This window comes from Nelusetta ayraudi, unplaced genomic scaffold (genome assembly GCF_046127955.1).
Source record: "Nelusetta ayraudi isolate G7.1 ecotype Tasmania unplaced genomic scaffold, CSIRO-AGI_Nayr_v1 ptg000082l, whole genome shotgun sequence".
NCBI lineage: Eukaryota > Metazoa > Chordata > Actinopteri > Tetraodontiformes > Monacanthidae > Nelusetta > Nelusetta ayraudi.
This window is the reverse complement of record NW_027466132.1, coordinates 801125-816186: the sequence shown is the minus strand read 5'-3', so window position 1 is coordinate 816186 and position 15062 is coordinate 801125. Positions and strand designations below refer to the sequence as shown.

At 48.7% G+C, this 15062-nt stretch overlaps 1 protein-coding gene across 1 annotated transcript in view; it reads left to right on the top strand.

Annotated features, from left to right (window-relative positions):
• The window catches only part of nbas (NBAS subunit of NRZ tethering complex), a 123521-nt gene that overhangs the window by 4394 nt on the left and 104065 nt on the right, over nucleotides 1-15062 (top strand). Inside the window, exons 7-15 of the mRNA XM_076044719.1 lie at nucleotides 2419-2552; nucleotides 3858-3991; nucleotides 6512-6610; nucleotides 8819-8957; nucleotides 9067-9132; nucleotides 9571-9699; nucleotides 10069-10132; nucleotides 11245-11438; nucleotides 13504-13767. Coding sequence (XP_075900834.1) covers nucleotides 2419-2552; nucleotides 3858-3991; nucleotides 6512-6610; nucleotides 8819-8957; nucleotides 9067-9132; nucleotides 9571-9699; nucleotides 10069-10132; nucleotides 11245-11438; nucleotides 13504-13767 — 1223 coding nt within the window. The remainder of the gene's footprint in view (nucleotides 1-2418; nucleotides 2553-3857; nucleotides 3992-6511; nucleotides 6611-8818; nucleotides 8958-9066; nucleotides 9133-9570; nucleotides 9700-10068; nucleotides 10133-11244; nucleotides 11439-13503; nucleotides 13768-15062) is intronic.

The window sequence follows — 15062 nt, the reverse complement described above, 5'->3', positions numbered from 1 at the left end:
TCCTCCGCCTCCTCCTTCCATCCTCTCCTGGCTCATTACAAGCTGTTGTTCTAAAGCGGCTGGCTCAGAGTTGCCTCTGGGCACATGCAAAAAAAAATAAATAAATAAATAAAAGAAATCTCTTCTTCTCTTCCTTTCCATTTTCTCTCTATTTTCTTAAGTTTTCCCTTAGTTTCATTTCATGGATATTTGTCCCTAATGGATTTTGCTGTGAACCTTCCCCCTTCAACGGCGTGCGCTCTTTACCGGATGAGCGTGCACGCTTGTGTCTGAGTGTGTGTCTGTGTGCCTTCACACCTGTGTGTGTCTTCTATCTCTCTCTCTTCATCTTTCTCTCTCGCTCCCTCTCTCTCTGCTTCCACCTTAAACAGCTGCAGCCGCCGCCTGCCGCCGTACATAATTCATAAGCGGCGACTAATGCGGCTGCGAGGCGTTCAGATAGATAGGGAAGCTGCTTTTGGGGTCATTGGATTTAATTCTCCGCCAACTCCTGCCCGTGGAATTTTGCCAGGGGAGAGAGTGAGGGGCGAGGTAGGAAAATAATAAAATAAAATATAAAATAAGTCAGGTCAGTCGCATCCAATTTTCTAGCCTCGACAAAAAGCCATCTATGTGGAAATGGAGCCCTTCGAGCCGCTGAACAACACACTGTGTACCATTCATAACGTTAGCCGAGGATGCGGCGGCGGTGGTGGTGGTGGTGGAGGAGGAGTCGGGGGGTGTAATGGAGAAAAAGATTGAACTGGGAAACTGAGGAACAAAAAAAGTGTGTGTGTGTGTGTGTGGGGGGGGGGGGACACTCGGTGCCTATGTAGCCGCCGTGGCTGCTTCCTGTTCCAGTTCAGTTGCCGCTCAAAGTCGGGTTCAATCGCCGCCTGATGACGTGAGCGAGCTTCGGGATGTCGGGTGGTCCGTAAAAATTGCCGAGCTATTATCCCTCCCAGTGTACCCCCCCCCCCCCCCCCCCTGTCTGTCTGCCTCTCCCCACTCCCCCCCGTCCCTCCAGTCCAACGCTCCGCACTGTTCCTCATTTAAAATTCCAGTCATACGACACCCGATGCCTCCATTCATTTGCAGTATTGCCCACCAGGGGCTTCGGTGGGGCGTAGGGGCGGCGGGGAAATCCAATACAATAAACTGCCAACAGCGGCATTAGGCGAAAACTTCCTTCTCTCATAACTTAATTGCTCGGCCCGACACCGTATACCCGCGGTGCCGCATTATGTTTCACGCCGGCGTGGAAATATAAGCTCCGTCTTACAAAGTGGCTGCTTTCTAATTTCCCAATCGGGAACTCGCAACACTCAAACAATTGTTAATGGGTCTGAACTGGACTCGCTGTTGCTCGCTGGATTAAAAGTCAACGGTGAAATTGTGATAGGAAGTTCATTATATCACTTTTCAAGTTAATTTTCCCTTTCTAAAAAGGCCTTCCACTTTCCAGATGTTTACTTCAGGCTGTTTTCTGGATGGATATGGAAAAGAAACCGCACAGATTTTGGATTCTTTGCATCCTCTTAGTGTAAAAAAAAAAGCACACCATTTACAAACTTAGGCACTTTTGTATGTTTGGATCATCAAATCTTTCATTACCCAAGTTATATTGCATATAGTACGTACCTTAAATCCTCCACAGTGTTCAAAGTGTTTATATTTCTGCAGGAACAAGATTTCTTTGCATGCGTGAGACCCATCTCGTGTACTTTTTCCCTGCTTACTGCCGCTGCTTGGCTGCTGGCACTGGAAATGTCCCAGCTGTGTAACGATAAAAGGCTCATTTATTAAACCTCGTTTTTGTAAAAGTTTCACGAGTCACACGATGCATTTGGAGCAGTTTTGGGGTCAGCGGGGCGCCACCTTCATCCCAGCTCTATCAGAGAGGCCGGCGTAGAGTGACGACGCAGCCTTGAGGGAGTCACAGCGGGGCCCAGTGGGGGGGGGACGACGACTGGGGGCTCCCATTGGAGGGGAGGATGGCTGTGTGCTTTATAACTCCGATATGGTTAAATTCACAGCGGTGCTGTGTCAGCACGCTGCTAAAACACTGGCCCTTTACTTCAATAAAAGCAGGATTTATGATTCTCTCCTCCTCCTCCTCGCTCAGCCCCCCATCCTTTTTACTTCGCTTCTCAGCCCCCATGCTGCGAGAGAAACAGAGACAATTATTAAGATGCATTACTCTGTAGTGGAATTAGATTCCTCTTCCTCTTCTTCCTCTTCTTCTTCTTCTCCTTCTTCCTGCGGTTGTATTTCATCATTGCACGCCTCAGGGGCACCGGGGCTTAGCTCACCTGGAGTAATAGGGAATTTTGTGTCTTGTCGAATCTCCTCTTGATGCAAGTTAACTTCCTCTTGTGTGTGTGTGTGTGTGTGTGTGTGTGTGTGTGTTTGTTCTCTCTCTCCACCTTCTCCCCACAGTTCCAAAGGACCCAAACCCCCAGTGGCGGCGGGTGGCATGGAGCCACGACTGCGCGCTGCTGGCCTTCGCCGACAGCACGGGCACAGTGCGCCTCTTCGACCTCATAGGCAGCGAACTCTTCGTCATCCCGCCGGTAACGCGCTCTGACTCCGCCCCTTTTGTCTGATGGGAAACTAGTGTTGTAGTCAAGACGGCACCAACCGAGATATTATGATTAAGACTGGAGAGTATCCAGATCGAGACCAGAACAAGCCATTTGGAGTTGGATTCTTTTCCGTTATTATCGTGTTATTGCAGTGTTGGCTGAGTCTTCACTGGTCTTGATCAAAAATCCTGAGTTCATCCAGGCTGAGACCGAGACAAGACCGAGTAAAAACGCCTCCGAGTCCGAGACGAGACCGAGACCCTTAAAAAGTGGTCTGGAGACCAAGAGCAATCTGGAGTGCTACGACACCATTGGGAACTGACAGATGTCTAAAAAGCAGTCGCTGGTTCACAAAGTGCACGTGCAGGTCATCCTCCTCCCGCCCCTCCTTCACCTTCTTCTTGTCTTCATGTTTGAAGAAGAAGGAGGATGACGATGGAGATGCACACGCACGCACACACACACACACACACACACACACACGCACACACACACACACACACACACACACACAGACACACCGGCGTCCTGCCGCTCTGTCCTCTCTCACAACCTCCCCTCATTAATTTTTCACACATACGCTGCTCCCCGGCTCCACCTATATCCGTCTCCTCTCGGCTTCCCAGCGTATATCATCTGCCACGTCCGTCTCGAACTGAGCCACTTCCTGCCGCCGTCTCGTCTTCTGATACCCCCACGCCCCCCCTCTCCAGACCCTCTGCTCCTGCCCCTCCCTCGATCCCCCGCGTGCCACAGATTATTAGTCTCTTCGTTCCCCTGTCGGCGGGGAATGGGGGGGAGATGCTCGCAGACTCCACCCCCGTCTGTGATCTTCGCGCCTTTGTTGCAACTGCACTTTGTTGTCTATCTACAGTACGTGTGCTCGCTACATACACCCCCCTCCAGTCACCGTTAAGTGCACACGCCGGTGACTCGCTGCTATTTCTGGAGGATCTGACGGAAAGTGCGCCCAATTGGGGACGAGGGTGGGGGCGGGGGGAGAAATCAGATTTGCTCATTTACTTCCTCTCGTCACTTTCTGTCCTCACGTCTTTTGTTCCCTCCTCACACACACGCACAAACACTCACGCACACCTTCCAGTCGCCACCTCTTGCTTTCAACTGTCACTTCCTGGTTTTTTAACTGACACCTTTTGATGATCCGTCTTTGACCCGTTTCTTGTTAAAAAAAACAAAAAACAAAAAAACACCAGGCCCACAACGTTATTCGATGATTTGGCACATTTTCCTCAGCGCTCCCTTTTGATTCTCTCTTTGCGCTCTTGTTTCCAGGTTGCAACTTTCCCGGGGGATTTCAGCAGCGCGGTGGCGGGCCTGATCTTCCTGGAGTACACGGCGAGCGCCCAGTGGTCGGCGGAGCTGCTTGTTATCACGTTCGGCGGGGGGCTCAAGAGCTACCTCGTCAGGTGAGAGACGCCGCAGTAATGACTGCTGCTGAATCCCTTCTTCAAATAAGTCTGTTTGACATCCCACTTGCCCACTTGTTGGTTCTTTCTTTCTCTCGCTTTCACTCTTTCTCGGTGGCTTTTACCCTTAATTACATGACTTTCTTGTTTGCCCTGGCACTACTTTGGTGTGTGACTCAGGCCACACACCAAAGCTTCCAACAGCATTTAGGTTTTAGTCTCAGACTCACTCAGAGATCATTGGATGGGACGTTCAAACCCTATTAGCCTTTCATTCATTGGGAATATTTCAATGTTTTAAAAGCATTTGATATGTTATTAATTTAAAAGTTTTCAACTCCTCCTTTCTGCAAATAAAAGTCTAGAATATTTAGCCCTCTGTTTGCAGCCTCTTGCAGAAATGCTTCAGCTTTCTGGTTGAGCTGATGCTTTCTTTGTTGGACCATCCATAAAAATTTGAAAGGGCCATCAAAGTGAAAAACAGGATGAAGGGTGATCTGAATGAATTCCCCTGTATCATTGCCCTTTGTGACATCACAAATGGGCACATTCGCCTGTTCACTGACAGGCAGGAGAGACATAATACTGGGAGAAAACACACATAAAGAAGTGAGTCTTTTTCCACGAATTGTTTGCTCAGTGCTGACGTTGGCATCACAACCCTCCCCCCGCTCCTGTCCTCCACAATATTTGTGCACTCTGTTAGACAACTCCGTCTTTAAACGCTGGAGCCTTTTAGCATGCCAATTGGAATTCCCGCTGTGAGCGCGGCGCCAGGCCGTAAATTGATCCTCCTCGAGCCGTTTTCAAATGCAGATAATTCCTCCGCCGACTCTTCTTTCTACCGTCTTATTTAAATGCATACGTGGGGGAGGCTCATGAGAGCGCCGCTCCCTGTGGTGTGATTTGATGTCGCCTGCCCGTCCACATGTGAGCGCGTTGGCGGCTCCCCGCTTTGAATACCAATCCTGCCCCTCCTGCTCCCACCACCACTTTGATGCTCATATTCCAGAGCGCCGCGCTCGTCGTCTGATTACCAGCGACGCCCAATTCTGTGTGCACATCATCAAGGCGTGTGTGCACGTGCACGCCTTCACGTGCACGCTTTCATACGGCCAAACCGCGGCACATCCTTCATCCAGTTTCAATTTTGCATGATCAAATATGCAATTATTCCGCAGATTCTTCCATTTAATTCTGTGTAATTGCCACAATCGCGGGTAGCCTTTGTGCGCGCCAACACTTGCGAGGCGGCGGACGACGTGGGGGAAACGCGCCTGTGGCTTGAGCCCATCAGGCGTCATTTCATCCTGCGACCCTGCTGCACTCCTGCCTGGGGACATGTTTGCAGAGAACGTGGGTTGGGGAGGAGCGGAAATAGTTGATTTAGATTTTCTATTACGGGCAGATAAATGGTGTTGGCAGCCGTGTGTAATTAAGATGTGCGAGGCGTTTGCACCAGTTTTACCCCCAATGCACTGCCTATTTATTCTCAAACACTCTGCAAGAGGCGGCAAACAGAGGGTTAAATTTCCCTGGACTTTTATTTGCAGATAGGAGGAGTTTAGAAACTTTTAAATAAATAACATATCAAATGCTTTTAAAATATTAAAATATTCCCAATGTATGAAAGGCTAATTGGCTAGGCTGATATCTGACTGACTCTGAGATAAACTTTGGTGTGTGGTCCGAGTCACGCACCAAAGTTGTGTCGGTGCAAACAAGAAAATCATTTTATTCAGGTGAAGATTATTTTTGTAATTTATGTAATGTAAATTGGCATAATGTATTTAGGAGTGAAGCCTTATGCATCATCTGCATCTTTGCTGTACAGGCACTTTATTTTGGGTTTGTTTTTAAGACATATATTAGTATTTTTACACTGACTCAGGGAACCGCACAAGAATTCCAATGTACCTGTTTTAACCTCTTTTTAACTTGTACAAATGGCAGTTAATCTCTCACCTATCGAATCTAATTTTAAAGGTTCATTTTCAATCTAGAGCTCAAACTTTCTCCAGCTCCAACACCTTACCCATAAGGGGAGGGGAATTCCTCCAGAATTCCAATCTTTGTCAGCGGGGTGTGTTGTACAGAGCTAAAGGTGTAGGATGTCAAACTCTTACCTTTTCTTTCTCTTTTCTTTTCTTCCCTCCCTTGTTCTTCTTCTGCCTTCCATCCCCCAGACATCATTTCCTCCAGCGTGATAACCCCGGGCAAATTACACGGCACCTTTTCTAGTATCCGTCTAATTTAGATCGCCCGCCCCGATTAGATGATATATTTTGCCATGTCTCATTTTAATTGCAGCTGGGAATTGAAATTGCTCCGTCACCCTCCCTCCTCACCTGCCCGCCCGCCCGCCGCTGAAAAACAGCTTTGTCGGCACATTAACATCATGAGCGTTGTGTTTGTGGATGATTTTTTTCTGCTTTCAATTTGCATGCAAGGGTTCAGTACAGAGGTGGCTTGTTGTATTATAATTGTCTCCCGCGTTCCTTCCTTCTCCGTCTCTCTCAGTGTGGGAACCAATCAGAATTTCCAGGAGAACCACAGCTTCAGCTTCTCCTCCCACTACACCCACGGCGTCACCTCGGCCATTTACCACCCGGGTCACAGGCAAGTTGGAGCACTTTCTTTCTGTCTTTCTGTCCACAATGTTTGCAGAACTGGAGAAGAAATAACAAGCGTTGTAACAAAAAACCAACAAACAAACAAACAAACCAAAAAAAATGCAAATAAGGTTAGCCTGACCGCTGGAGTTGTGTTTATCAGAGTTTCAGTAGTCACAATTTCACTTCACCAGGTACGGAAGCGCATTGCTGCACCAGGGCTCAGTATCACGTTATAACGTGAAAACTATTACGGTTTTACTTGATAATTTTTTACGTTATGACATGAAACTATCACGTTTTTTCGTGAAAGTTTCACGTTTTTACGTGATAATGTTCACGTTAAAATGCGAAACTATCACGTTTTTTCGTGATAGTTTCACGTTGTAATGTGACACTTTTTTTCTCCTTTCTTTTAGCAGTTAGCATAGTAGCCATTCACACGATTTAGACGTAAATCAGAAGCCTTGTTCTATAGCATCCTGGCTAACAGCAACAAAATGGATTTTGCCTCAGGTAGTGTGGCGTTCAACATTCCAAACATTGCACTGCACGTACGTAGCGACATCGCAGCCACATTGCGCTCGCAGAAATTACTCATTCACACAGCAATTACACTGGTGGTGCTAAGCTACATCTGTTACCGCAGCTGTCGTTCCCTTCATCCCCTCTGTCCGTGGCTCCGCCAGTGAGCCCCAATCAGCGCACATCCAAAACCTCTACACGCCCCTCCGGTAAATCCTTTGAGTCAGTTCTGTCCTTGAACCGGTTGCAGACGGCGCCGCGCGGCTCCCCGCGCGAGCAGCTCCGACATCTGAATTCCGAAAGTAGCTAAATAATTTCAAAAGCTTTCATCATTTGATGTCCAGAGGCAACGTTAGAGTTCGGCTGCGGCGTCGTCGTCAAGGCGCGCTCGTAAATATGTATTATGCTAATCAGGCAAACCGCCAGAACATTGTGTGAACTCACCGCGTTGCCGTCAGAACAAGTGTGTGTGTGTGTGTGTGTGTGGGGGGGGGGGGTTAATTTGACTGTGGACGATCTGCGTCTTTTTGCTGAGCTTGTTCGGTTAAAGCAGCCGTGAACATCAAGATCTTACAAGTCAAATTACAAATCGGCGGATGCCTCTGAGGCGCCGTTCATCATGCAGACTAAAGTCTGCGCGTGTTCAGGAAAGAGACCAAGGAACCACACCAGCGACAAATGAACCATTTAGTGCCCCTGTGCGGGGTCAGACCCACGCAGCCCAGGAAAAAAAAATGTTCCTTGGATGCCTCAAAAAGCACTTGTGACTCCCACCTGTAGCCTCCCCGTCGTCACCTCAGCTCAGAACCGCGGCCAGCTTGGCTTGTGAAGAAGAATTTCTGCAGGCTTGAACAACGACTGCCGACTGCCGAGTGTTCGCTGTTTGCCAACTCAAGGATGGTATGAAACTTTAATGATCCTCGTGTGAAAAATCGGGTCTGCAACGGCGAGAAAACGGCTGGTAGTCGTCGCGAGGACTGCCAGCCAAGGCGATGAGCTCGGTGTAAGGGGGAAAAAAAAAAAAAAAAAAAAAAGGAATAGTTTTTTTTGTCACTGAAACACATGTCGCACTGTATTGTAATGCAAGAGTCGCCGTGCGACACAACAGACGCTATCAAAGTGTCATAAGCAGCGACGATAAATTATGCAGCGCACACAGGGGATTACACACAACGCTTGTTTCCAGCTGTCACACGCATCCTGTTTGTGCACACGCATCGGACGTAAGATCTGAAGACTCTGGGACTCGTCTTGCATAACAAAATATGTTTTCACCACGTCCTCGAATTTTTTTTAATTTTTATTTCATTTTTTTTTTTTTTTTTAATCAGTTACGACCTGTTGAGACACGAGATCGTGCCTTTTATTGGTCCTCTCGCTAGTTCTTTAGTTGTGCACCAGGGGGCAGTGTTGGGCTAAACCCCGCTTGCTTCACATCACAGGTTACCAAAAATGACTGTTCTGTTTCAGTGCAAAAACACAGCGACTCACAGATCTGTGTGTGTGTGTGTGTTTTATTTCGTGCCTTATCAGCGCCAGCAGACTTCCGATTGACAACTTTGTAATCCAAAGTGTTCATAGACGCCGAAGCCGCAGTTAAACGCTTCTCTCTGATAGCCTGCGCAGGGTAACGACCTCGCAGTGTGTGACGTGCGTGCCTGTGTGTGTGTGTGTGTGTGTGATTTCCCAGATTGCTGCTAGTTGGGGGCTGTGAGTCAGGGGATGACGGCACATCCAAGGCCTCCAGCTGCGGCATCACAGCCTGGAGGACTCTGTCCGGCCAGCCGCACTACAAGCAGGTCACCACCTACGAGGACGATGTCAATCCGGTGAGGGCCGCGTTTATTCGCATGTGTTGTTCTCTCTTTTTACAATGACATCGCGCAGACAAGATCGCTCATCATTCCGGCCACGCGTTCTCTCTCTTGTCCTTCTCAGAAGCAGAAGCGAGGTTTCATCAAGCTCCCGAGCTTCAGGCTCTTTTCCCGCAACGGGGACGAAAAGGTAACGGTGGGATTTTCTCACATCCACTCTTGCTAAAAAGTTCCTTTATCCGTCAATCCCCGGACCGCAGAGCAGCAGCCTTTCACACCCAATTCAGCCCAAAACGCCAGAAGCCAGCATATTTGCCCTCTGTTTGCAGCTGAAAAATGCAGATGTTTGACCTTTCACATGTGTTTGGGAGGCAACAAGCATGAGAAATTCACGAGGCGCTTTCATGTTGAAAGCAAGTGCCCCTCGTGACATCACAGAGGGTTTGAGTTTACGCATGATTGCACATTTTCTTAAAAGTGGAGCACGAAAGAGAATCAAGCGACAGACTGACACTGTTAACCGGACCTCTACCTGCTGAAAGACCTTTAAGACGCGATGAGTTTTTGTGCGACCGTCCTGCCGACTCTTCCGAACTTTTCCAAACTCATCCCCGTCTTGCGCTTCCAGGACGGCGTTTTCCGCATGAGCCTGAGCCCCGACGGCGCCCTGCTGGCCGTCATCCACTTCTCCGGCCGGCTGTCCCTCTGGGACGTCCCGTCTCTCAAGCAGAGGGCGGCGTGGAGCCAAGACCAACAGGTAGCCGCTGAACACAGTCTCTCCAGTGTGGAGCAGGAGGCCGTGTGTGTGTGTGTGTGTGTGTGTGTGTGTGTGTGTGTGTGTGTGTGTGTGTGTGTGTGTGTGTGTGTGTGTGTGTGTGTGTGTGTGTGTGACGTATATTTTCCGAATGTTTCGAAAATTTCGAGACGGTGTCTGCATGCGTGTTCTGCACTGTCACTCTGCGTGTGTGTGTGTGTGTGCGTGTGCATGCGAGCGTGCACAGGGAGTGTAAACAGGGTTAGCAGATTAATTTCTACGCCCCCTCTCTCCATCTTCTTCTTTTTCTCCCTCTCCTCCCTTTCTTTCCGGTCCCTCCACCCGCCGCCGGGTTCCTCTCCGCCCCCGCAGCCAGGATTTGAGGAGATCAACCCGGAGTGGAAGACATCGCTGGAGAGGAGGAAGAAAATAAAAGGTACAGCGGCCCGAAGGGTCCAAAGCCAGTCGACTTTGTTGCTGACACAGCGGCGCACGCTGCCTTCAATTTATGGCTCTTTCACACATCTTATTCACTGAATTATACAGCTTTTTAGATGTACAACCAAACGGTTTGCCAAGGCCAGAGAATATTTAGTTTTTTTTTTTTTTTTTTTTTATTTGCTGTCCTCGTGCCTCTGAGTGGATCTAAGTCTTTTATTGCATTTTCACTTCTTAGTCATGGCACGGCGCAGTGTAAAACTATATCTGCGTGTGTAAACTGAGCTGACACGCCAGATGGAGCCTCCCCTAATTCCTTTGTTTAAATGAATCTCTTTGATAAAGAGGCCCACGGAAAGCGTTTGCAGAAGGGCAGACAAAGCTCTCTGGAAGGTGATTGGTTGAACCTCTTTTCAATCATATTGAAGTGGGCCAATTTTGTATTTTTTTTTCTCTCCTTTTCCCTGCCAACGAAGCGGCGAAGCTTCTGCTGAAGGCGCCCTTTTGGTTCTGGGGCATTACGTTCGCGCTGTAAATCTGTTCAAAAGCCTTTAGTGGTGTTATGACGCTTTTTACAGGGAGCTTTTGGGTTTCATCACCGCGGGAAAGACAGGAAACTGACTGGACAGAAAATGCTTTATATTGGAGGATGGCACTTCAGAATTAAAGCTACACTACAAAGTTTTTCCACCTTAAAGTGATCGTTTCAAACTCTATTTTATTGATTATTTTTTACCTCCATTAGCACAGCGCCCCCAGCTGGTTTGCAATGTACAGTTTCTCTCAAAGGATCACGTCTGTCCCTTCTGTTGCCCGTTTTTTTTCACCTCATTGGTTCTAATCACAGTGATCACACCGACAATAAATCAGAGGTGTATTATCACATGAGGGTGCTGGGCAGGCGACCAAAGTGATGTAGTCCCACACCAAGCCAGCTGGAGGTGCTGTGTCAGTGGCAGGAGTGCCGTTCTTCCTGTTAGAGTCAGCAAATCATAAAGAATGTATTTTTTTATTTTTCACCTTTAGGTGGGAAAACTACACATGGTGTTTCTTTCAAGTCTGTGCTGAGAACAGTAACGATTAGTCTGCACCCTCTTCTCTTGCACACAGACAAAGAGCAGTACTACCCGCTGGAGGACGTGAACTGGTGGGGCGACAACGTCCTGATCCTGGCCCGCTGCTCCGGCTCCGTCACCGTCTCGTCGGTGCGGACGCTGCGCAACCTGCTGGGAAAGTCCTGCGAGTGGTTCGAGCCGTCGCCCCGCGTCACGGCGGCCCACGACGGTGGCTTCCTCAGCCTGGAGGTACGGCTCAGGGTGGTTCAGAGTGGCTCAGGACGGCACTTTATAATTCAAAACAAAAATAACAACAAAACAGTATCTTTTTTTTTTTATTCAAGTTTGCTTCACATTTTGCTGCTTTGGCAGCTATTTTAAACCATTTTCCAAAAAACAACTTTGCTTCATAAAATTTAAAAATAATAAGTGAACTAGGAATAAGGGGCTGTGTCACTCTGGGTGTCACAAACGGAGCGTAAAACGGCAGTCGCTGGATTCTCTGCCATTATTATCGTGTCATTACAGTGTTGGCCGAGTCTTGACTGGTCTAGATCAAAAATCCCGAGTCCGCCCACTCCAAGGCCGAGAGAAGATTGAGTAAAAATGCCTCCGAGTCGAGACCGAGACCCCTGAGAAGTGGCCTGGAGACCAATCTCGAGCACTGCAACACACGGCTCAGGATGGCGGCAGCCTGCGCTCGTCCAGGATGATTGTAAAGAGCGCAGGATTGGCGTTGCATGTCGGCGGCCTTTTAGCTCCAGCTTGACACCACTCCCCCTCCCGCCCGCCCCCCAGATGTTTGAAGGCCTTCAGGGGCTTCAAACAGAATATCACAGAGCGGAGAACAATGCGCTTTCACCCTTTCATCCATTTTCCTCAACGACTGCTTCAGTGGAGTGCGAGCTGGACGGCAGCCTGGGCTCTGCACTGTTCCGATGTTCCGAGAGAGAAAAAAAAAACAAGTGCGCAGGGCCGTAAGTCTTTTATGAGCATGTTGATGGTTTAGTTTTATTTGTTGAAAGATTTAGGGGGGGTTGGAAAGGAGTAGGGGGGTGACAAAAGGTTTTCTAGTGCAAAGTTGGTCTGTTTTACAGTAAAATCAATCTTGGCTTTGCGGCGTAAGTGTTGCGCATTGATTTGTGATAGATCCACGCTGCCGCCGTCAGATATGACTCCACAAGGGACAGCGGAGCGGAGGGTCTTTTTTAATTTTTTTTTTGTCTTGGAGAAATATGAAATGTCTCCGTCTGCGTACACGTCGCTGGCAGCTGCGATGTTAATTCCACGCGTCTTCTTATTGGTTTTGACCTGGCGCTGAATCTGGTGTGAACAAAGTGATGAGAACCTTTCCATGCTCACCCTGCAGGTCTTAATCCTCAATTCAGATTTTGCTGTTGTTGTTCGCAATTTAATTAATTTGCGATTGTCGTCTCTCTACTCGCTCTACTTTTCGTCTGTCACATGACTGTTTTTTTAGCTCTGATACGTTTGATCTCCGCTGAGATTTCCGGGATTCCTCTCTGTAGTAGCTGCCAACCGTTTGGAAATGTTTCATCAGCCAGCCTTCCACAGGAGGCAGATGAACTCTGGCCTGCATATCGGCGTTTCTGCAGCCGGCGCGCTCTGAGACTAATGCTTGAATTTACCTTGAAAACGCAGCTGTGTGCGCCCACCTCCGCACGGTCGCAGGAACTTGACCTTGCGCTACACGCGGAGTGCAGATACGTCTCCTAGAGGACGACGACACAGGGATGCACGATGGAAACTTCCTGCTCTCCTCATCCTTTCCAGGAAACACAGCTAGTGCGGCCCCGTGTCCTGGTGGTTCTTGTTTTTTTTTTCTCGTTTTGTTCATGTGGAGATAAAATCCAGAAGGGGCGTCTTCATAAATTCCATTTTCGGCCCTGCGTATGAAAATGGGCGAATAATAATTCTCCTCTGTGAGTCATGAAACAAGGGATCAACGAGAAGCAAAGCGAAGGCAGATTTAGATTTTCCATCCAGCATTTGGAGCTGGTTGTTGTTGTGTTTTGTTCAACAGCCTGACAGTCAGCATGGGAGCCTTATTGTGTTTGCTCTCCTCAAATGCTGCTTCTTTTTTCTTCCTTTGGATGTTCTCTGCGTCCCGTACGCTCAGATTTTTCTGAATCCTCTCGCTGGCAACGACGCGCCTGTTCTTGGCGTCCTTGAAGGTGCAAAATCTGCAGCAAATTCACATTTAGATTCCGATTTATCACCTGTATTTCGTTCATTAATGTTGCATGATTGTCTTTTCATCACACTCGTAACCGTTTTTTTTTTTGGACGGCAGTGCGAGGTGAAGCAGGCTCAGAAGCGCGGGCGCCTGGAGAGCAGCGCCGGCGAGGACGAGGAAGGCGACGATGGCGTGGACTCGGACTCGGACGACGAGTCGTCGGCGAAGGCCCGCTACTTCAGCTACGTCAAGCAGGGCCTGTACTACGTGACGGAGATGGAGCGCTTCGCCCCGCCGCGCAAGCGCCCTCGCACCGTGATGAAGAACTACCGTCTGGTCAGCCTGAGGTCGACCACGCCGGAGGAGCTCTACCAGAGGAAGGTGGGGACAGACAGGCTAGCTAGAGCTGTTTATGGTCAACAGGTGCTAAGCGCAAACAAACAGACTACAAAGCTGTTGCGAACGTCACGTACATGGCCAGCATCTCACCACTGTGATCGACTTCCCAACTAATAATATAAGGCAGTAGAAGTAAAAGTGGTCTCCGAATCAGTCCGATCATCCATCCATCCATCCATCCATCCATCCATCCATCCATCCATCCATCCAAAGTCTAACCAGCTGTCTTAATTTACGTTTTAATGGAATTCACGTTAATTTTCATACCACCTTAATTTAATTTGGACGTGGAGAAGTACCAGCCCTTGTGTGAAGCTGGTGACAGCTTCGTTATTGTGATTTTTCCGAGACGCGCTCTTTGCTTACAGGTGTTGCCGGCTCGACCCCGCTGACAGAGACGTCGGTGATAAAAGGGAAAATGAAGAGTCATATCTTCGGCGCTGTTTACTTATTCATCGCAGCCCTCGTAACAAAGCCCTTATGAGCTCTGGGAGGGATTCTTTTTTTCTAAATCAATGTTCATGCCTGGAATGCTTCTCTGCCTCTGTGTGTTTGAATATTCCCCCTGCTTTGCCATTTGAGCCGCTTCACGCCGTGTTATAAATCCGTTTGGCAGGGAGACTCATATTACCTCTTAAATATTTCAGAGATACTTCTTCCCTAATTATAAAACACTGCTGCTGCAAGGGCTTCCTTATTGTAGGAGAGCGACACGCCTCCTCGTTATCCCGTGAGTTCGACCCCGCCCCCCATTTTTTCTTTGCTGTTCAATTCGGCAGCGAATTGACGGATGTGATGTGCGATATATATTTAAGTGCGTAGGCTCGTTGTGATTGATCGCTGACTGAATTATAGTGCCGGTCCGATCTGCAAAATTGGTTCCGAAATAAATCCTGCTGCGGCCCCCGTCAGGCGCCGCTGTTCTGTTGGATCGGCTCCAGAAGTGCCGCTGTGGAAGGAGGAAGAAGTGGGGAAAAAGAAAAGAAAAAACAAGCGAGATGTTCCGCCTGCTTTATGGCTGCTTCTCGACCCTCCCAACCCCCTCGGGGGGAGGAGGGGCGGCTTTGCTCAAATGCTAATTGCCGCATTAGAAATATGGCTGTTGTTGCCGCCCGGCTACAAATTGCTGCAGCGGCGACAACACGCTCCATCATAAAAGCGCGGCGGCCGCTCTCTGTGGTCCTAAATCCGAGCGCCGTTCATCCCTCACTTTTACGACCCCGTCAGCCGCCACTTCCTTCTTCATCATTGTCATCATCATTAGACGGCGTTAGTCA